The following is a 22,752-nucleotide window of genomic DNA, read 5'->3' on the forward strand; positions in this document are numbered from 1 at the left end:
TTATGTAGCCCGGGTCTGTGGGACTGATTATTGTTTAGTTACTCCCTGGGTTGATAATCTGGCAGTATGGACAGAGTGAATGAGGAGTATGAATTTGTTCCCTCGGGAAGGGGCTGATGACGTCTTCCATATGGATATGGTGATCAGGATTATGTTTAGGTGACACTGAAGCTTACCCATATTATGGTCCAGACCTTTAGTGGGACATGCAGTATATGCAGTCAAGTAGGGAAAATTGCCTTACTTAAGCACCGTAATGGTATGATAGACCAAATAAAGGTTCACAAGCAGTAGGCAGGGAACCAGGAGGGATATATATATAATGAAACATGAATTAGAACAAGAATTGACAAGAAGTTCCCTCCAGAAGCCCTTCCTCCCAATTTAGGAAATATCCCACAGATATATCCGTCCCTTCTAACAGGTGACTTAGATTAAAAAGTACTTTGAGGCCCAAGCATTATTAAATTGGCTCAAAAGGGAAGAAGATAGGAGGAGAAGAGCTGACACTCTAGAGTCCTTTTACAGTACACACTTCTTCTTCACAGCATCTGTTGGGAGATAGTTCAGACGCTGCCCGCAGCTCCCTGCCCCCCTTCTCCTTATGTCCATTACATACACAAGGCTTCGAGTGACAGCAGTGAAGGGAGGGGGGAGGGCTCCTGAGCTAAAAATGCAGTTTCTGACAGTTTGGGATAGACCAGTTGTTGTCCTGGAAATACGAGAACATGTAGACTACAATTCACACATTTCTAACACTAGAGATGTCATTTCTCCCATGCGCCTTAGAAAAAAAAATATGTTTTCCCAAACCTGAACATATACCTCCTCATGATGAGGACAGTGACCTTGAGGAACAGTTCACTTTTATGACTATAGGGGTCATCTTGTTAAAGGGACCTATTGAAGTGGTTGATATTAATAAGGTTGTTATCATACCCATAGCCCCTGAGGTTCCTGACGTACCATCTCTGCTATCAGCTATTCCTGCCCATGCAGAGGTTTTCTCTGTTATTGATTTGATTAATGCATTTTTTTCTGTCCCAGTTGACAAGGAGACACGGCCACTTTTTGCTTTCACGTTTAGATTTTGCCAGTATACTTGGTGTAGAATGCCTCAGGGTTATGTGGACTCCCCAAAAGTCTACTCCATTGTCCTCCAAATTACACTGCGCCCTTGGACTGCCCCTCATGGTTCTGTCCTTCTACACTATGTGGACGATCTCCTCATATGTAGTTCTACTCGGGAGGCCTGCCAGGCAGACTGTGTTAGTTTACTACTGTGGTTATGTGACACATTACAATGCGTATGGAAAGAGTTGAGTATTTGGACTTTGTTCTCAGTAAAGGTGTAAGGAGAATCAGCCATGCCAGAATTACTGCCATCCTGGGTCTGCCCCGCCCACAAACCAAGAAAGACATGTTGACCTTTCTTGGCATGATTGGTTACTGCCGCCAATGGATTGCTGATTGTTCCTAATAATATTCTGAGACAAGCCACTAATACTGAGATGCCTGACTCCATTAAATGGTCTGATGACATGTTACAAGTTTTTAGTCATTTGAAATGTGCAATGGTTTCCAGTCCTGGTTTGGGCCTACCCGACTATGGCGTGATGTTTCACTTATTTGCCAGGGACAATTGTAAAACCATGGCAGGAGTCCTGGCGCAGGATCATGGAGGTAAATACCGCCCTGTTGCTTTTTTCTCAAAAGTGGTTCCCGTACAGGTTCAGGGCATGCCTGCGTGTCTCAGGAGTTTGGCAGTCTGTGCAATGGTCGCTAAGATGGTCACGCCTATCACCCTGGGTCATCCCACCACTCTGCATGCCACACGATGTTCAGGCCCTATTGAGGAACATACATACGCAACATATGTCAGCACAAAGACTGAGTGGATATGAAGTTTTGTTGCTATCTAATCCTCAACTTCATATCAAATACTCAGCACCCACGTTCGGTCCAATGGCTATACTGAATGCTCTACTTGGCTACAAGGGAGAGCAGGATGATTTGCCTCCTCCCCATGCATGTGCTGAACTTATACATGAGCATATCTCACTTAGGCCTGACTTACAGTCCACACCCATTGATGGAGCACCTGATATATTTATGGATGGATCCTGTTCCCGCCCTAATGTTGAGGGGAACGATGTGGCTGTATACGCTGATTCCAAGTATCCCTTTGGGGTTGTCTATGATCATGGGGTAATCTGGCAGAGGAGAGGTTTCATAGCTGCAGATGGGAGATGTATCTCACATTCTACCCTGGTCCATGATCTCCTGGCCACCATCCAATTACCTAGCAAAGTGGCTATTATCCATTGTAAGGCACATATTGGACTACAAACACACGTAGCTATAGGGAATGCCCTAGCTGATCAAAGGAGGCTGCTATTAGGACGGCAGCGACAGTTCGAATGCCTTCACTGGTTCCAGACATTACCCTTGCTGACGATCTATTGCTCAGCCTCTAGGATTTGGCTATCAGTAGTGACAAACTGGCATGGCAGTCAGTAGGTGCAGTACAAGACCCTAATACGGGTCTTCTCTGCAAAGAGGGGAAGCCATGTATCCCAGTTGAAAGCGTCCCGATTTTAATTGCACAGTATCATGGTCTTGGCCATAGGGGAGCACAGGCAACCACTGACCTCATTCAGAGAGATTTTTTTATACCAGGTCTTAGATCAAAGGTACAATCTTATGTTTAGCGGAGTATTATATGTCTCAGAAATTAGGATGCAGCCTAACAAGGATACTGGGTACTCACCATTTGGGGTCCTAATGGGAAGACCCTTTTCCCACCCCCTGGGGTCCAAAGGCCCCTGTGATAGAAAAAGGGGATCTAGAAGTAGTACAAGCAGAGTATGTGAGGAAACTTATAGAAACTTTAGATCAAATTGAACAAGATATTGCTCGTGCCTCTCCTTTCTCTCCACAGGAACCTACACATCCTTACCAACCAGGAGATGTGGTGATAGTCCAGAGACTGGCAAAAGGACGAAAACAGACTGAGTTCCTGTTTGGACCACCCACCTGAGTGGTAGCAGTCACCAGAACAGCGATTCTCACAGAAGAGGCTCCAATCTGGATTCACGCTAGCAGAGTGAAAAGGGTTCCTGAGGCTTCTTCTCCGGTGACGGACAAAGACAAAGAGGGTGAAGCAGGTGTGAAATCCCTGAACAAAGAGGGGAGCTCAGAAGAAGTTTCCCTGAAAAGTGCCTTGCCACAGGCTGAAGATGATGACCCCACAATATTCTGGGAGATAATATTCTAGGAGAGAATTGTTGTCTGCTGATAATTATTAGTCTGGCTTATTACTACATGTATTTATCACCCAGAGGAGATGAGTTTCTTCTGCGGTGCACCAAATAATCGGTCAGTATATAAAAGAGCTCTGGAGCAAGATCCCTTTGCTCCCGTCCCCTTTTATTCTGAACAGAATAGTATAGTCAGGATGGCAAATGCCCTAAATGTTGGTTCATTGTGCCTTAAAGACTTACAGAGCCCACGGGATCTTATACAAACATGTGTTATTGCTGTGCCTACCCCCGATGACTCCCTCCTTGAAGTCTGGTCGAAGGCTAACAATACACAATCTTTTATTCCCTTGTATGACTTCTGTGGGGAATGTCAGAAAATAGGAAATCGCAGGGATAATATTAGAATAACAACTATTAACGGTGACTGCAGCAGAAACTTGTTTTACTTTCCCAGGATATAACTTATATTGTGATAATAGAGACATAAAAAGTGAATTACCTAGGAATAGTGTATATGATTATATTGACGACACCTGTAAAAAGAATAGTAGACTTGCTAGCTCCCTGAATAATTCCACGAGTTGTAATAAGACCATTGTGACTCCTAGTTTTATCTATAATATCATGCTCCCTAACAGATGGTTTTTTCTTGTGGTAACAGCACTTACAATTACATTCCTGTTAATGTTATTGGAGGTCCCTGTGCGTTCTCCAGGCTGACTTTGGCTCTTCCCAGTCAACCCCCTATCAGGAGAGCTTACAGATCGGTTACCAAGACTTTATCAGAAGACTGTGACTCTACCCCTTCTCAGCCATACAGAATATATAAGTTTGGGCGCCTCTATATTAGGAGTGCCTGGACTGGATATATATAATACTCGTACTATAAATTCTATCGCCTTATCAGACATGCTTTTAGATATACAAGGTATAAGAGGAGCAGTGCTAGAAACTAGATTTGCTGTAGATTATCTGTTACTGAAGCATAATATAGGATGTCAAGATTTTAAAGGAATGTGTTGTTTTAATTTATCTGATCATTCCAGATCAATCCAGTCCCATATTCAAGGGTTACCTGAAATTGCTAATGATATCAGGAAAGATGTTGAGTCATCCTATTGGTGGAACTGGTTATTGAGCTGGCTGCTGGATTTGAGTTGGTTGAGAACATTATTGATCAGTATTATAATTATTATTGCTTTCTTGATTGTTATATGATGTTGCATCCAATGTATCCCTTCCCTCATACAGATGTTTTGTGCAATGTGTCCAAAACCCACAGACCCTGGTCAAGCATATGCTACTTACCTCTTGTTGAGAGAGAAAAGATAAGTCATATTTATGACTAAAGAGGGGATTGAAGGGTTAAACAGAATTAGCTGTGTGATCTGTATGAAGGACAAGAGGTTGGGTGACATCATATTGAAGGGTGACTATGTATACAATTACCTTCTGTCTTTATAAGGAAAGTTTCTAGTCAGCATTATTATAATGAGAGATGCCCCTCTCTCTCTCTCTCTCTCTCTCTCTCTCTCAATAAGGAACTGGTACTATTGTAATAAGAGCTCAAGCTATTCTTGTATGTATGTTTGAAAGTATAAAAGGCCCTGTACGACGAACAATAAATAGAACTGTTTCTGACATAATTCTGCATCTGTCATTGACACGTTCTCCAGACGTCTGTCTTCGGGGACACAGAAAGGAATCACGGTGCATAGAGAGAAGGATGATATTCTTTCAGACTTAGTATTAACCAATAGTATTAACCTTACAGAACAACAGAGGTGCAGGTTGGAGGACACCTGGGAAATAGTGACCATTAAGTAATAACCTTCCAATTATCCTTCAAACAAGCCTATCTACAGAGAGGGACAAAAATACCAAACTTAAAGGGAACCTGTCACCTGGATTTTGGGTATAGAGCTGAGGACATGGGTTGCTAGATGGCCGCTAGCACATCCACAATACCCAGTCCCCATAGCTCTGTGTGCTTTTATTGTGTAAAAAAACTGATTTGATACATATGCAAATTAACCTGAGATGAGTCCTGTCCCTGACTCATCTCACGTACAGGACTCATCTCAGGGTAATTTGCATATGTATCAAATCTTTTTTTTTTTACACAATAAAAGCACACAGAGCTATGGGGACTGGATATTGCAGATGTGCTAGCTGCCATCTAGCAACCCATGTCCTCAGCTCTATACCCCAAATCCCGGTGACAGGTTCCCTTTAAAAAAAGCTAAATTTAGCCAACTAAGAGAGTCCATAGGCGTAACTAACTGGGGAAAAGTCCTCAAAAATAAAAATACAGCCACAAAATTGGATATTTTTAAAAGCATCCTAAAATTGAATTGTATGAGGTACATACCTTATAGGAATAAAGGGTTAAGGAACAAGAAGAAACCAATATGGATAAATAGAACTGCAAAGAAAGCAATAAATGATAAAAATAAAGCATTTAAATCACTAAAACAGGAGGGGGGCCAGGAAGCACTGAAAAACTATAAGGAAAAAATTGTATATGTAAAAAACTAATAAAAGCCACCAAACTAGAGACCGAGAGATTAATTGCCAAAGAGAGCAAAACTAACCCTAAAATGTTCTTCAGTTATATAAATGGTAAAAAAGTATAAATCCGAAGGTGTCGGCCATCTACAGAGCAATGAGGGGAGAGTTGCAGAGAGTTACGAGGAGAAAGCAAAGCTATTAAATATTTTTTCTCCACTGTATTTACTGAGGAAAATAAAGTGTCAGATGAAATGCAGAATTTAAAAGTAAATTCCCCATTAAAAGTGCCCTGTCTGACCCAGAAAGAAGTACAAAAGCGACTTAAAAGATTAAATTAGACAAATCACCAGGACCAGATGGCATACACACCCGTATACTAAGAGAATTAGGTAATGTCATAGCCAGACCCTTATTTCTGATATTTACAGACTCTATACTGACAGGGAGTGTTCCACAGGATTGGCGCATAGCAAATGTGGTGCCAATATTCAAAAACACTGAAGAGGACAATATACTGCTACAGATGGACCTGGTTAGATTAGAGGCTTGGGCAGAGAAGTGACAGATGAGGTTTAACACTGACAAATGTAAGGTTATGCACATGGGAAGGAATAATGCAAATCACCCGTACATACTAAATGGTAAAACGCTCAGTAACACTGACATGGAAAAGGACCTAGGGATTTTAATAAACAGCAAACTAAGCAGTAGAAACCAGAGTCAGGAAGCTGCTGCCAAGGCCAACAAGATAATGGGTTGCATTACAAAGGCTGTGATGAGAACATAGTCCTACCACTTTACAAATTACTAGTAAGACCACACATGGAGTACAGTGTACAGTTCTGGGCTCTTGTGAACAAGGCAGACATAGCAGATCTGGAGAGGGTTCAGAGGAGGGCAACTAAAGTAATAACTGGAATGGGGCAACTACAGTACCCTGGAAGATTATCAACACTAGGGTTATTCACTTTAGAAAAAAGACTTTTTAATTACTATGCATACATATATCAGGGGACAGTACAGAAATCTCTCTCATCATCTATTTATCCCCAGGACTGTGACTGTGACGAGGGAACGCCCTCTGCGTCTGGAGGAAAGAAGGTTTGTACACAAACAAAGAAAATGATTCTTTATGGTTAGACCAGTGAGACTATGGAACTCTCTGCCTGAGGAGGTGGTGAAGGTGAGTACAATAAAATATTTCAAGAGGGGCTTGTATGAATTTCTGGAGTGTAATAATATTACAGGCTATAGCTACTACAGAGAGGTCGTTGATTCAGGGAGTTCTGCTGATTGCCTGATTGGAGTCGGGAAGGAATTTTTTCCCCCCTTAAGTGGGGAAAATTGGCTTCTACCTCACATTTTTTATTTTTTTTTTCCCTCTGGATCAACTTGCAGGATAACAGTCCGAACTGGTTGGACAAATGTCTTTTTTTGGCCTTTTATACTATGTTACTATGTATTGAACCAATTTTTTTTCGTTAAATTCGACAAATCGGCTGAATCAATTTTTTTTTCAATTCTCTCATTCCTAATGCTGATATGTATTCTGTTTAGGAAGCTGGGTCAGAAAAGACATGAGAAATCTGTAATCCCTGCAACCTTTCTACTCAATTATTAGTGCACTCCAATTTGATAATGGCAATTAGGGATGAGAGAATGAGAGAGAGTCGATATGCATAAAACTTTGTTTCAATACTGCGCTCTGTACAGTATTAGAATGTATTGGCTCCTATGAACCAAAGTTATTACTTTGCGAAGTCTCACGTAATAACCTCATAAATTGATATCTACTGTAAAAAAAAATCCTGAACTTGGGTTTGGTTCCAAGGTACCACTTTGAACCGAACCTGAGTTCGGGAAATGTTTTTTTAGAGTAGAAATCAATTTATGAAGTTATTATGCGAAGTCTCTCTAGACTTTACAAAGTATAACTTCGGCTCATAGGAGCCAATATATTCTAATATTGTATGGAGCGTTCGCTCTGTACAGTATTGAAACAAAGTTTTATGCAAATCGACTTTAGATGTTTCATCCAAAGGCAATTGGCTCCTTCATAATGGCAATAACCCACATTATAAATAACTAAAAAATATGTATATCAAAATCAATTTCATAACTTGACTTACCTCTCCATTGCAGTAACAATATATTATTGATACAAAAAAACCCTATGGGGGAGTAAAACAAAATCATTAGTATGAAGGAAGTGTATTTCATTGCTTCATGAAATTTGTATTTTATAATTTACAGTGCTGCCCATAATTATTCATACCCCAGGCAAATTTTGACTTAAAGTTACTTTTAATCAACCAGCAAGTACATTTTTTGACGGATAATGACATAGGTGTCTCCCAAAAGATAATAAGACAACGTACAAGAGGCATTATTGTGGAAAAAAAAAACTTTTCTCAGCTTTTATTTACATTTGAGCAAAAAATACAGGATGTTACGCACTGTGGAAAATCTCAGAGGACGTGGTCGGAAGCCAAAAGTGACACCTGTGCTGGCCAGGAGGATAGTTAGAGAGGTGAAAAAGAATCCAAGGATCACCACCAAGGCCATTCTGGTGAATCTGGGCTCTGCTGGTGCAATCCAACGGACACTGCACAATGCAGACCAAGGAGGACGCCACTTCTCCAAATAAGGCACACAAAAGCTTGCTTGGCCTTTGCAAAAGCTCATCTGGACAAAGAAGGAGACTTCTGGTCTTCTGTGTTATGGTCAGATGAAACAAAATTTTTATTGTTTAGTCACAATGATGTTTCCTTCATTTGGCATAAAAAGTTGAAGCCTTCAAACCAAAGAACACCACCCCCACTGTCAAACATGGTGGTGGGAACCTAATGCTTTGGGGGGTGTTTTTCAGCCAGTGGACCAGGGAACCTAATCACAGTAAACGGCACCATGAAAAAAGAGCAATACATGAGGATTCTCAACGACAACATCAGGCAGTCTGCAGTACCAGTGGACATTTCAGCACGACAATGACCCAAAACACACAGCAAAAGTGGTGAAGAAATGGTTAACAGACAACAACATTAACGTTTTGGAGTGGCCCAGCCAGAGTCCAGACTTGAATCCAATTGAGAATCTGTGGAGGTAGCTAAAGATCAGGGTGATGACAAGAAGACCCTCCAACCTGAAAGATTTGGAGCTCATTGCTTAAGATGAATGGGCAAAAATACCTGTGAAGACCTGCAAAAAGCTGGTCTGCAATTATAGAAAGCGTTTGATTGCTGTAATAGCCAATAAGCCTTCATTGATTATTGAGAAGGGTATGAATAATTTTGGACTGGACACTTTTTGCTCAAATGTAAATAAAAGCAGAATTTTTTTTTTTTATTCCCACAATAATGCCTCTTATACATTGTCTTATTATCTTTTGGGAGACACCTATGTCATTTCCCGTCAAAAAATTACTTGCTGGTTGAATAAAAGTAACTTTAAGTAAAAATTTGCCTGGGGTATGAATAATTACGGGCAGCACTGTATATCACATGACATTTATTGTTTACATATTGAGTACTATTGTTAACCTTTGTTGCTTTGGACATTTTGAATTAAAGATCTTCAGGTACACACTAGGACTGAAAAGCTGATTTGTCTTTATCAGGGACAGATGTCATAGGGCACTATAGCAAAACAAAGTATGGAACCCCTGCACCTAGTTTCCCATTGTATCTGAGTTAATCACTCCCACACAATGCAAAACATGCACAAAACACCAGATTTCACAGATTTTTCCTTTTTTTTTAAAATTAAGTGAAATATATTTTAATTAAACACAGTTTGTAATAAATAAATAAAAAACGTTGCCTTAGGCCTTACCCACTTTACCCAAATCTAATGTAGGGAAAGGTGGAACAGGTGTATTAAATACATGGGGCCAGATTTATCATTACTCTGACAGTTCACTCCACTTTCACATATGGCTAAAGTCAGTTTTAGCCAAGTCTAAGTCTTATTTGCCCTTGTGCGGTGCAGTTATATGTTCTATGGCACTTCTGGGCTTGTGTTAGTGGGGAAAAAAGGGCTTATTAGCCATTATGTGGTGAAGTGCAAAACTTACAGCCCTGTTTGGCGTGTATTAGTGGCACAAAAAAAAAAAATTATTTGCCGTTCAGCGGTGCAGTTATGTGTTCTAAAGCCCTTTTTGTTGTGTATTAGTGGCAAAAAAATATATATTTGCCGTTCAGCAGAGCTGTTATATGTTCTAAAGCCTTTTGTGGTGTGTATATAAGTGGAAAAAATATAAATATATTTGCTGTTCAGCGGTGCAGTTATATGTTCTAAAGTCCTTTTTTGCGGGTATTAGTGGCACAAAAAAGTAATTGCCTTTGTGTGAAGTGAGAAAATTACAGACTTTTTTGATTTGATTTAACAGTATTGCACAGGGGAGGGGCAGAAGCCTAAATGTTTCTGGCACAGGTTACAGCAGAGTAAGGGGGCGTGGCAACAGGAGTCACAGCCAGAGGCCTGTGCTCCCTGTGTCATCTAGAGGTTGTGACCAGCAACCCAGTGGTTCTTGAATAGTTGTTAAGAGTTTGGTTGGACGGCACTCCTCTTTTCTTCGGTACGGTGCTCAATGGTAGTTAGCATTGAATAGTTGACTCGGTCATCCACTTCGTCCAAAGTGACATCAGACACCCCCAGCCAGGAGTCGGTGAGTCTGTCAGACACAACCCATAGTTGGCATGGCCCATAAGCAGACCCTGTGCCCTCACCTGTCCTCAACCTGCCTCTGTCCTTTTCTGTTACTTCAGCCAGAAAAGTATAATATGCTGTGGGCTCAGCCCGACTGTACAGCAAGGACAAGGGCCAAGATGTGGAGGAGAGATCCACCGCTTCCTCCGCTAGGCAGACAAGTAGTGATGAGGAGAGTGGCGCGACAGTTGGTGTTGCAAGCGGTGAGGCTCCTGACCCAGAGACTGCTGAGTAGGACATCAGTGACTAGCAGACTGTACTCGATGATGATGATGTAGCTGATTGCACTTGGGAGCCGGGTGAATTAGGGGCTTGATCATCATCGGGAGAAGAGGGTCGCAGCTTGCCCAAGAGGCGGCGTCAGAGCCAGCAGGTTGCTAGCGTGGCCAGGAGTCAGCATGGTGGCAACAGTGGGAGGTCAGTAGCCAAATATGCCAAGGGTAGACCACCTACTTCGCAGGATCCTACCTGCCCAGAAAGTAGTGGTGCACGGGTTCATGGAAGCAGTAGCGGTAGCAGTCAGTCATTGCGTAGTGTTGGGGGTAAAATCACCTACTCGGCGATGTGGCAGATTTTTGTTAAGCTGCTGGAGGAGGTGAACATGGCCATATGTAAATTCTGTGGGCAGAAGCTAAAGTGTGGCCTGGGTGCCAATGTTGGCACCACGGCCCTGCGTCAACATATGCAGCATCACCATAAAGTGGCCTGGAAGAACCGTGGCTCCGATGTGGTGGTCCAGCCTGCCGCAGCAACCGCTGCATCATCCAGTGGCATGCACCCGGTTTCAGCCAGTCAAGGCTCCACTACCTCAGCCGAAGGTAGCTGTCTGTCATTCTCATCATCTGCTGGACCTGATGCTCCTGTTCCTCCTACTCCTCATCAGTCCTTCCGTCAGCAATCGATCACCGAAGCAATTGCCAAGAGACAACAGTATGCATGTACTCATTTATTGGCGCAGAAGCTGAATGTGCTCCTGTCCAAGTTGCTGGTGCTGCAGTCCCTCCCTTTACAAGTGGTGGACTCTGCACCTTTCAGAGAACTGATGGCTTGTGCCGAGCCGAGGTGGAGAGTCCCAAGCCATCATTTCTTTGCCAAAAAGGCAGTACCAGCCCTGCACACACATGTAGAACAGAAGGAGGGCCAGTCCTTGAGCCTGTCGGTGTCTGCCAAAGTGCACGGCAGCGCCGACATGTGGAGCTATAACTACAGTCAAGGACAATACAAGTCCTTTACTCCTTTACGGCCCACTGGGTGAATGTGGTTCCTGCACAGCCACACGAGCAACTTAGCCAGGTGACGCAGCTTCCGCCTCCACGTTCTCATGCCGTTGGTCCTGCGACAATGTCCGCCTCTGCCTCCTTATTCTCCACAGTGTCCTCAGACTCCACTGCAGGGACAATTTGCAGTGCCCCTCCAGCATACCACATGTGCAGGGCACGGTGGTGTCATGCTGTTCTTCACCTAGTTTGCCTGGGCAAACTGAGTCACACAGGGGAGGAATCCTGGCTTTCTCCGCTACTACTCAAAATTTGAACCATGGTGACCGACAACGGGAAGAACACAGTGTTGGCGCTGCGTCAAGGAGGGCTGAGTCATGCACCCTGCATGGCACACATGTTCAATATGGTTGTCAAGCGGTTCCTGAAGTCTTCCACCCATCTGCAAGACATCCTAAAAATAGCCAGGAAACTTTGCATGCACTTTAGCCACTCATACAACGCAAAGCACACTCTCCTTGAGTTGCAGCGGCAGAACGGCATCCCCCAACTTAGGCTTATATGCAACCTTTTCACCCTTTGGTATTCCACCCTCCATATGTTGGACCGAGTATACGAACAGAGAAAGGCCATAAAGGATTTCTTGATGATCCAAGTGGACTCCCCTTTTTTTTTACAGTCTGTACAGTTGTTCACATACTCCTCCCCAGCAAGCTTTGGGTTAGAAAATACAAATCGGATCTGTGTTTTTCCATCCGATGGTATATTCTAACCCAAAGGCGTTCTAATGGTGATGGGGACAGTTGTCAGGGAGGAGTATGCCAAACTGAAATACCAGTACAGATAGAAAAAAAAAAGAAAGACAAATATTCTAAATAACAAATATATTTGTTATATTGCTATAACTTAGTTTTTTAGAATATTTGTCATATTCTAAAACAAGAATATATAGCAATATAGCGAATACTCGTAAAATGCACATATAGACTGCAATTTAGCTAATATAGTGCTATAGAATTTTTTTTTAATAGGGTAATTTTTTTCAAAATATGAAGTTCAGAAGAGACAAAAAAAATTTGACTATAAAAAACAATATTATAGCACTATATTAGTTAAATTGTCGTCAATATGTGTATTTTACGAATATTCGCTATATTGCTATAACTTTGTTTTTTAGAATATTCGTCATATTCTAAAACAAGAATATATAGCAATATAGCGAATATTCGTAAAATACACATATAGCCTAGCCAAGTTAGGAAAGTTGCCTTATACAGTTAAAAATTGCAATATGCAAATAATTAAATCGCATATTATTCGCGATAAACAGAATAATGACGAATATTCAATTTCAACTAATATAAGACGAATATTTAATCGAAATATCGCAAAACTAGTCAGCCAGTGGCAATTCATGCGTGACACCAGCCGTTTACTCAGGCCCTTTGAGGGGGCCACAATATTTGTCAGTCACCAGGACTACGGGATGAACAACATCATTGCACTGCTTCATGTCCCGGAATAGATGCTAGAAAATCTGGCTGGTCAGGGGACTGGAGACATGGCGCCTAGATCTCATGGCCACATGAGCCCTGTGGGGGCTGAACTGTAGAAGGAGGAGGAGGACATTGGAGCACAAGCAATGTCTAGCGAAATGGGTGATTTTTATACACAGGTGACAGGAGAGGATGAGCAGTAGCAGGCAGAGGAGCTACAAGGCGATGAGTAAGACGATTCAGAGGACCCAGACACACCAAGGCAGTATGCAGTGGAGATGGAGGCAGGTAGACCCTCTGAGTCACTTGCAAAAATGGCCCAATGCATGCTCAATTGCTTGCGTAGTGACAACAGAATTGTCATCATTCGGCAGAGGGATGACTTCTGGCTCTGCACCTTGTTGGACCCTCGTTAGCGGTCCAAAATGGGGGCCTTTTTTACACCCGCTGAGAGGGGGGACAAATTAAACTATTATAGAGACATCCTATGAAGTCAGTTGTCCGCTGCCTATCTATGCCATTGTCCATCCTCATGCAGGTCTGACCAGGGGGGCCCTCTGCGCTCATGTTCCTCTGCCATGGCTGCTGTGGCAGGGTGATGGGGTAGGAACAGTTCCAGCTCAATCAGCAGCAACTTGAGTCTAGAGTTGCTGATGAGCATTGAGCAGCTTTCTTCACCCACCTAGTGAAGAAACTACTCGCCAGCAGCAACAGCAGCTAGACCTGGAGCAGGACCCAAACCAGCAGGTGGTGGCATACTTGGACAGCAACCTGCCACCCCACATTGTACATCCGCTAGACTACTGGGCAGCCAAACTGGATTTGTGGCCTCAAGTGGCAGGGTTTGCCCTGGAAAAGCTGTCCTGCCCGGCCAGTAGTGTGGTATCAGTAACGGGTGAGCCACGATATACAGACATTATAGTGTGGTATAAGTATCAGTATTAATGTGGCGGGGGCCATAGTTACCCCAAGAAGAACTCGCCTGTCCACCCAAAATGTTGTGAGACTGATCTTTGTCAAGCTGAATCAGGTGTGAATCAGGTGTGACAAATTCATCCATGACTGACTCCAATTAGGATAATGGTATCGACACCTTTGACCCCATGCTGGGTATTATGACCTCTGACCCCATGCTGGGTATAATTACCAGATGTTGATTCAGTTACATATTTATTCCCAGATAATTCTTGTACAGTCACTCAGAATGGAGAACAAGTGAAATGTTTTCAAGAAATCTGCAGTAAGTCCAGTTGCCTTGATGTATTCTTTACAGATAAATCATCCATGGTGCCACAACAACACTTTGATAAAAGAGACAAGTTTCTTCTGGCTACCTGCCTCAGCTGTTATTTTGATGCTGCCACCCGCCTGATGCCACACATCTGATGCCAAGTGCTCCTTCTTTCACCCACCATCTTCAGCTGGTACTGGTATTTCCACCCACCTCCCACTCTATCACCGGGTCACTCTGTGGTCTCCTGATGCTTCTGCCTCCTCTACACTATGTTATATTGTCACTCTTTGGTCTCCTGAGGCTGCTATTACATCCACACTATGTCACCTTGCCACTCTGTGGTCTCCTGATGCTGCTACAACCTCCACTCTGTCATTGTGCCACTCTGTGGCCTCCTAATGCTGCTGCTGCCACTTCCACACTGTCATTGTTCCACCCTGTGGTCGCCTCCTGATGCTGCTGCCACCACCTCCACACTCTCTCATTGTGCAACTCTGTGGCCTCCTGATGATGCTACTGCCACTGACACACTGTCATTGTGCCACTCTCAATGGCTGTACTTGGTTGAGTATCGGATGTGCTCGAGCGCCATGTTCATGTCTCCTATCTGCATGTTTCTTGGCTGCTATACAGCTAATAAACGTGCAGATAAGTACTGCAATTACTGTAATGCCAGTAGCTATGTTGGTTACTGGCATTACAGCAGGGGTGCACAACCTGCGGCTCGGGGGCGGCTTTGGGGCCACATGCTGCCCTTGATACCATTCTATGTGGCCCCCAACCATCTGGTAACAAACATGTATGTCTATGTCTTGTGGCTGCTCACATGTATTTTTCAGGTATTTATCCCATTTGATGGGAGTCCTGGAAATGTAACTAGACATTAATGATGTATACTGCATGTTCAATATACCATAAATATAGTATTTCTGTTAACACCTCTTTAAAGTTGGTTCAGTCTGACAATGTGGTCCCCACCCAGAACACGTTGTGCGTCCCTGCATTACAGTGATTGGCTGGCCAGAACACGTCATCGGGTGCTATATGGCAGCGAACCCCAACTGCCGGGCCGTGGCCCAGGACCGGACAATGGAAGATTTTTTGCCGGGCCACGGCAATACAGAGGAGCGGAGATGCCAGGCCAGGGGGCGGCGGGGGGAGAGCAAATGCTTTTTTTTTAAGATGCGGCGGCCGGGCCCTCCCTATATTTTAAGTGCGGCTGCACTTCATAACCTGTCATAATCCTGCGACACCCGTGACCTCCTGTGGCGGGTCTTGCAGGATCACTGCTGGAATGACGTGGCCGCGTGCTGCAAACAGCCAGGATTGTGCACCAAACTGAAGTACTGCTAAGTACGGAGCAAGTACGGGGGGGGACAGATGAAGATCAGTGGCACTAATGTCTGAATTCAGAAAGGGGGTGCCCGCACCAGCCATATGAGGGCAGGGCTGGGGCAGCAAGTAATGAAGGTGCAAGATGAAAATGAAATATATAGAGGAGCATAAAATGAATTATATAGAGAAGTGGGGGCAAAATGAAATATACGTAGAATTTATTTTGCCCCCTCATTATTTGCTGTCCCTGCCCTGCCCTTATATGGCCGGTGCGTGCACCCCCCTTTCTGAATTCAGAAATTAGTGCCAGGGCAGCAAATAATGAGGGGGCAAAATGAAAAGGGCTAGTGAAGCAGGGATTGGTTAGGTCCCACTTCCCCATAAAAGAAAATAAACACGACGGCCTAGGGGGGAAGGGGTTGTCGGCATCCAGTTTCAGCTAGTATTTGAGAGAGTGAGCGGGAGAATGACCTGCAGTTCCTCTTCCATGTCACCTTGAAAATATCAGCACTGCAACAGAGCCCAGTGCAGAAAAGACCAGTGCAGCAGAGACCCTAGTCAGTTTTGAGTCACATTTCAATAATAAATGTAATAATTACAGTATATATTTTATTATGCACCTTGTGTTTTGTTATGTGAGTGAATTAGTCAAAAAGCCGACCAGTGCAACCTAAGCCCTGCCCCACAACCCCCCCTAGGGTCCCTGGGAAAATTGTCTTGCATGAAACTAGTCCTTGGTGCAAAAAAGGTTGGGGACCACTGCTATATAGCACCCGATGACACATGTTTGGCTCATCTGTAGTCAGGGAGAGCTGAGCATAGGAAGGGACAGAGAGTATGGGGAGTGTAATGGAATTTTCTTGGGTACAAAAACTTTTCAAAGAACCAAAAGTCCTTGTAAGGACTATTGTGTGTTACAGCAGCAATATATGTTTGTAGCGCAACCTGCTCTAAATTGCTCAGTGCTAGGGAGAGCTGTCATGGGAAGGGACAGACAGTGTAGGGAGTGTAATAGAAAGATTTTTAGACACTTTTTTTTTTTCAGAGACCCAAAAGTCATTTTAAGGTCTATTGTGTGTGACAGCAGCAATATGTATTTTTAGCGCATCCAGCACATACCGTGAAATAGGCAGCTGTGGACAGTTAAATTATTTGCGCCACATCTCCTGTTTAAAGTGTGCACATCCCTAAAATATCAGTGACATTTAGTGTACTTTTTCCATTGATCGTGTCCACTGCGGACAGTTAAATTATTTGCGCCACATCTCCTGTTTAAAGTGTGTGCATCCCTAAAATATCAGTGACATCCAGTGTACTTTTTCTGTAGACATTGCGAACAGTGACATTACCTGTGCTACCTGTCCTGTATAATGTTTCCTCATCACAAATACCTTTGTAAATTTTTTTGCGCATACACTTCGGAACCAATGACAAAGTTAGGGGTAGGTGGAGAGGCCTTAAAAATGATTTCAGGGATTTAGGTCAAAAGCTTAGGGCAAGAACCTCAAAGGTAGTATTTTCCTAAATACTACCTGTACCACGGGCCACACAAGAAAGGCAGCAGGAGATTAGAAAGATTAACAAGTGGCTCAAGAACTGGTGTAAGGAAGGAGGGGTTTGGGTTCCAGGAGAACTGAGACGACTTCTCTATCGGCTACAGGCTCTATCGTAGGGAAGGGATGCACCTCAATGGGGAAGGGGCAGCTGTGTTGGGGAAGAAGATGGCTAGAAGGTTGGAGGAGTGTTTAAACTAGGGACTGGGGGATGGAAATTACATTATAGGAGGGGAAGATAGTGCAGATAGAGACAGGGGTCAAGGTAGTGGGACCGGGGGAGGAATGGAAGGAGGGACTAGAACAGATCAGAAGGAAAGGTGTAGGGTAAAACATATACATAAACCTTTCAAATGTATGTATACTAATGCCAGAAGCCTGACAAATAAAACTGGGGAACTGGAATTTGTGATGTGTGAGGAGGACTATGAAATAGTGGGAATAACTGAGACATGGCTGGATGATAGCTATGACTGGGCAGTTAATGTACAAGGTTACAGTCTGTTTAGAAAGGATCATCAAAACCAGAGAGGGGAGGGGTCTGCCTTTATGTAAAGTCCGGTCTAAAGCCCACACTCTGTGAAGATATAAATGAGGGACATGAACATGTGGAGTCACTGTGGGTAGAGATACATGAAGCTAAAAACAATAATAAATTACTAATAGGAGTTTACTATAAACCACCTAATATACAAGACTCCACAGAAAATCTACTACTAAATGAGATAGACGAGGCAGCAAATCATAATGAGGTGGTTATTATGGGGGACTTCAACTACCCAGATATAGACTGGGAAACTGAAAGCTGTACATCTCATAAAGGAAACAGGTTCTTGGCAATAACCAAAGACAATTATCTCTCCCAACTGGTTCAAGACCCAACTAGAGGGATGGCCATACAGGACTTAGTATTAACCAATAGGCCTGCCAGAACAACAGATGTGCAGGTTGGGCGACACCTGGGAAATAGTGACCATAAAGTAATAACCTTTCAATTATCATTCAAAAAAGCGTTTCTACAGGGAGGAACAAAAATACCAAACTTCAAAAAAGCTAAATTTAGCCAACTAAGAGAGGCCATAGGCTTAACTAACTGGGACAAAGTCCTCAAAAATAAAAATACAGCCACAAAATGGGATATCTTTAAAAACATCCTAGAATCTCATTGTGAGAGGTACATACCGTATGGGAATAAAAGGTTAAGGAACAAAAAGAAACCAATGTTAAATAAACAGAACTGTAAAGAAAGCAATAAATGACAAAAAGAAAGCATATAAAACACTTAAACAGGAGGGTAGCAAAGAAGCACTGAAAAACTAAAAGGAAAAAAAAAAGAATATGTAAAAAGCAAATAAAAGCGGCCAAACAAGAGACCGAGAGATTAATTGGCAAAGAGAGTAAAACTAACCCTAAAATGTTCTTCAATTATATAAATGTTAAAAAGTATAAATATGAAGGTATCGGCCCTTTAAAGAGTAATAAGGGGGGAGTCGCAGAGAGCGACGAGGAAAAAGCAAAGCTGTTGAATATTTTTTTTATCCAATGTATTCACTGAGGAAAATAAACTGTCAGATGAAATGCTGAATGTAAAAATAAATTCCCTTTTGAAAGTGTCCTGTCTGACCCAGGAAGAAGTACAACAGTGACTTAAAAAGAGTAAAATAGACAAATTGCCAGGACCGGATGGCATACACCCCCGTATCCCAAGGGAATTAAGTAATGTCATAGCCAGACCCTTATTTCTGATATTTGCAGACTCTATACTGACAGGGAATGTCCCACAGGATTGGCGCATAGCAAATGTGATGCCAATATTCAAAAAGGGTCCAAAAACAGAGCCTGGAAACTATAGGCCGGTACGTTTAACATCTGTTGTGGGTAAACTTTTTGAAGGTTTTCTGAGAGATGCTATCTTAGAGCATCTCAAGGGAAATAAGCAAATAACGCCATATCAGCATGGCTTCATGAGGGATCGGTCATGCCAAACTAATTTAATCAGTGTCTATGAAGAGGTAAGTTCTAGACTTGACAGCGGCGAATCAATGGATGTCGTATATCTGGACTTCTCCAAAGCATTTGACACTGTACCACATAAAAGGTTAGTATATAAAATGAGAGTGCTCGGACTGGGAGAAAGCGTCTGTATGTGGGTAAGTAACTGGCAGAGGGATAGAAAACAGAGGGTGGTTATTAGTGGTACACACTCTGACTGAGTCACTGTCACTAGTGGAGAACCTCAGGGGTCAGTATTGGACCCTATTCTCTTCAATATATTTATTAATGATCTTGTAGAAGGCTTGCATAGAAAAATATCAAAGTAAAGTAATTAACACTGAAGAGGACAGTATACTACTACAGAGCAATCTGGATAGACTGGAGGCTTGGGCAGATAAATGGCAGATAAGGCTTAACACTGATAAATGTAAAGTTATGCACATGGGAAGGAATAATACAAGTCAACCGTACATACTAAATGGTAAAACACTCGGTAACACTGACATGGAAAAGGACCTAGGAATTTTAATAAACAGCAAGCTAAGCTGCAAAAAACAGTGTCAGGCAGCTGCTGCCAAGGTCAATAAGATAATGGGTTGCATCAAAAGGCCCGTGATAAAGTGAAGTCTCAAAGGAAGCAGCTGTTGCTGGGTGATTCAATCATAAGAAGTGTGGAGCTTAAAGAAAATGGTTTTGTGAGATGTCTCCCTGGGGCTACTGCTAGAAGAGATAGAAGACGTATTATTAATATTGTTAAGCAAGCAAAGCAGGAAGGGGACGTGGATGTTCTTGTCCATCTAGGGACAAATGACCTGGCTTGCAATGAAGTGTCAGAGGTGAAAAAATCTTTTATCACACTTGGTAATGACGTACAGGATTTTGCATCCACCATTTCATTTTCTGAAGTTCTGCCTGTGCATAATGTTCAGAATGATAGGCAGAGGCGCATAAAGGAGTTCAACATATGGCTTGGTAAATGGTGTCAAGAGCAAGGATTTGGCTTTGTTTCTCAAAATAGCTCTACTTGGAATAGAAAGGAACTGTACAAAAAAGATGGTTTGCATCTTTCTCTCAAAGGAACAAATGTACTTAGTGAACAACTCCAAGAATTTGCAAAAGAGTATTTAAACTAGGAAGGGGGGGCAAAAGAGTGAAAATAAAAGAGTCCAATTGCCCCCCGAAACAATGCCAGAACAGGTCAGAAGCACAGAGGGTAAGAAATGATAAGCTCCGAGTCCTCTCTACAAATGCTCGCAGTTTAGGTAAAAAAATCAATGAACTTGGGTCAATAATGGCATCTGAGAATGTAGATTTAGTGGCTGTTACGGAGACATGGTTTAATGAAAGAAATGACTGGGACATAACCATACCAGGGTACTCTTTATACAGAAGAGACAGAGAAGGCAAGAAAGGAGGAGGAGTGGCCCTGTATGTGAAAGATAGCATTAAATCTAACCTAATACAAGTTGGTGAGGCCAACATAGAGTCAGTTTGGGTTACGTTGCAGTTTGCTAATCATGCAGTAACTCGTGTAGGTGTGATATATAGACCACCTGATCAAGTTAAAGAACTAGATGATCTACTAGTTGAAGAAATAGCTAAAATGACAATGAAAGGAGAAGTTATCATTATGGGAGATTTCAATCTTCCAGATATAAACTGGAAAACCAAAATAGCAAGTTCTACCAGGAGTACAGATATTCTAAATTCCCTACTGGGGTTATCCCTACAACAAATGGTTGAGGAGCCAACCCGGAGGGAGGCCATTTTGGATTTGATATTGACAAATGGGGATTCGGTATATGATGTCATTGTAGGCGAAACCTTGGGATCTAGTGATCACCAGTCAGTGTGGTTTAATATAAGAACTGTGAAAGAGTCCCACCACACAAAAACAAAAGTTTTAGATTTTAGAAAAACAGACTTTTCAAAAATGAAATTAGTCATAAATGAGTCCTTATCAGACTGGAACGGATTACATGGAGTCCAGGAGAAATGGGACTACTTAAAAGGTGCATTATTGAAGGCAACAGAAAATTGCATTAGACTTGTCAGTAAAAGCAAAAAAAGGAAGAGACCACTGTGGTACTCAGCAGAAGTGGCCCAAATCATTAAAAATAAAAAGCTAGCATTTTGTAATTATAAAAAAACCCAGAGCAATGAAGATAAGGAAATCTACAAGATTAGGCAGAAAGAGGCCAAGCAAGTTATAAGAACTTCTAAAGCTCAGGCAGAAGAAAAACTAGCTCAGTCTATGAAAAAAGGGGATAAGACATTCTTCAGATATATAAATGAAAAAAGGAAATTAAAACAAGGAATAACTAAATTAAAAATAAAGGACGGAAGGTATGTAGAAGAGAATAAAGGGCTAGCCGACTGCCTTAATGAATACTTCTGTTCAGTTTTTACAAAAGAAGGAGAAGGACCTCCACTAGAAAGGATGACTATTAAATCGTTTGATGCATGTGTCTTTACAGAGGAAGATGTTCTAAGTTTGCTGTCTAAAGTGAAGACAAATAAGTCACAGGGGCCTGATGAGATACACCCAAAATTATTAAAAGAGCTTAGTGGTGAGCTGGCAAAACCGTTAACAGATTTATTTAACCAATCATTAGTAACAGGAGTCGTCCCGGAAGATTGGAAATTGGCAAATGTCGTGCCCATTCACAAGAAAGGTAGTAAGGAGGAATCGAGCAACTATAGACCAGTGAGTCTGACATCAATAGTAGGCAAATTAATGGAAACCCTATTAAAGGATAGGATTGTGGAACATCTAAAATCCCATGGATTGCAAGATGAAAAACAGCATGGGTTTACTTCAGGGAGATCATGTCAAACAAATCTTATAGATTTTTTTGACTGGGTGACTAAAATAATAGACGGTGGAGGTGCAGTAGACATCGCATATCTAGATTTTAGTAAGGCTTTTGACACTGTCCCACATAGAAGACTTATCAATAAACTGCAGTCATTGAGCATGGACTCCCATATTGTTGAGTGGATTAGGCAGTGGCTGAGTGACAGACAACAGAGGGTTGTAGTCAATGGAGAACATTCAAAACAAGGTCATGTTACCAGTGGGATTCCACAGGGATCTGTACTGGGACCAATTTTGTTTAATATCTTCATAAGTGATATTGCAAAAGGCCTCGATGGTAAGGTTTGTCTTTTTGCTGATGACACAAAGATATGTAACAGGGTTGATGTTCCTGGAGGGAAACGCCAAATGGAAAAGGATTTAGGAAAACTAGAAGAATGGTCAGAACTCTGGCAACTGAAATTTAATGTGGATAAGTGCAAGATAATGCACCTGGGGCGTACAAACCCAAGGGCAGAATATAGAATATTTGACACAGTCCTGACCTCAGTATCTGAGGAAAGGGATTTAGGAGTAATTATTTCAGAAGACTTAAAGGTGGGAAGACAATGTAATAAAGCAGC

General features: G+C 42.4%; 1 protein-coding gene across 1 annotated transcript in view; it reads right to left on the reverse strand.

Annotated features, from left to right (window-relative positions):
- The window catches only part of PTH2R (parathyroid hormone 2 receptor), a 1,033,981-nt gene that overhangs the window by 94,179 nt on the left and 917,050 nt on the right, over positions 1-22,752 (reverse strand). Inside the window, exon 14 of the mRNA XM_044303853.1 lies at positions 7,904-7,945. Coding sequence (XP_044159788.1) covers positions 7,904-7,945 — 42 coding nt within the window. The remainder of the gene's footprint in view (positions 1-7,903; positions 7,946-22,752) is intronic.

The sequence above is a fragment of the Bufo gargarizans genome, chromosome 8 (assembly GCF_014858855.1).
Source record: "Bufo gargarizans isolate SCDJY-AF-19 chromosome 8, ASM1485885v1, whole genome shotgun sequence".
Taxonomy (NCBI): domain Eukaryota; kingdom Metazoa; phylum Chordata; class Amphibia; order Anura; family Bufonidae; genus Bufo; species Bufo gargarizans.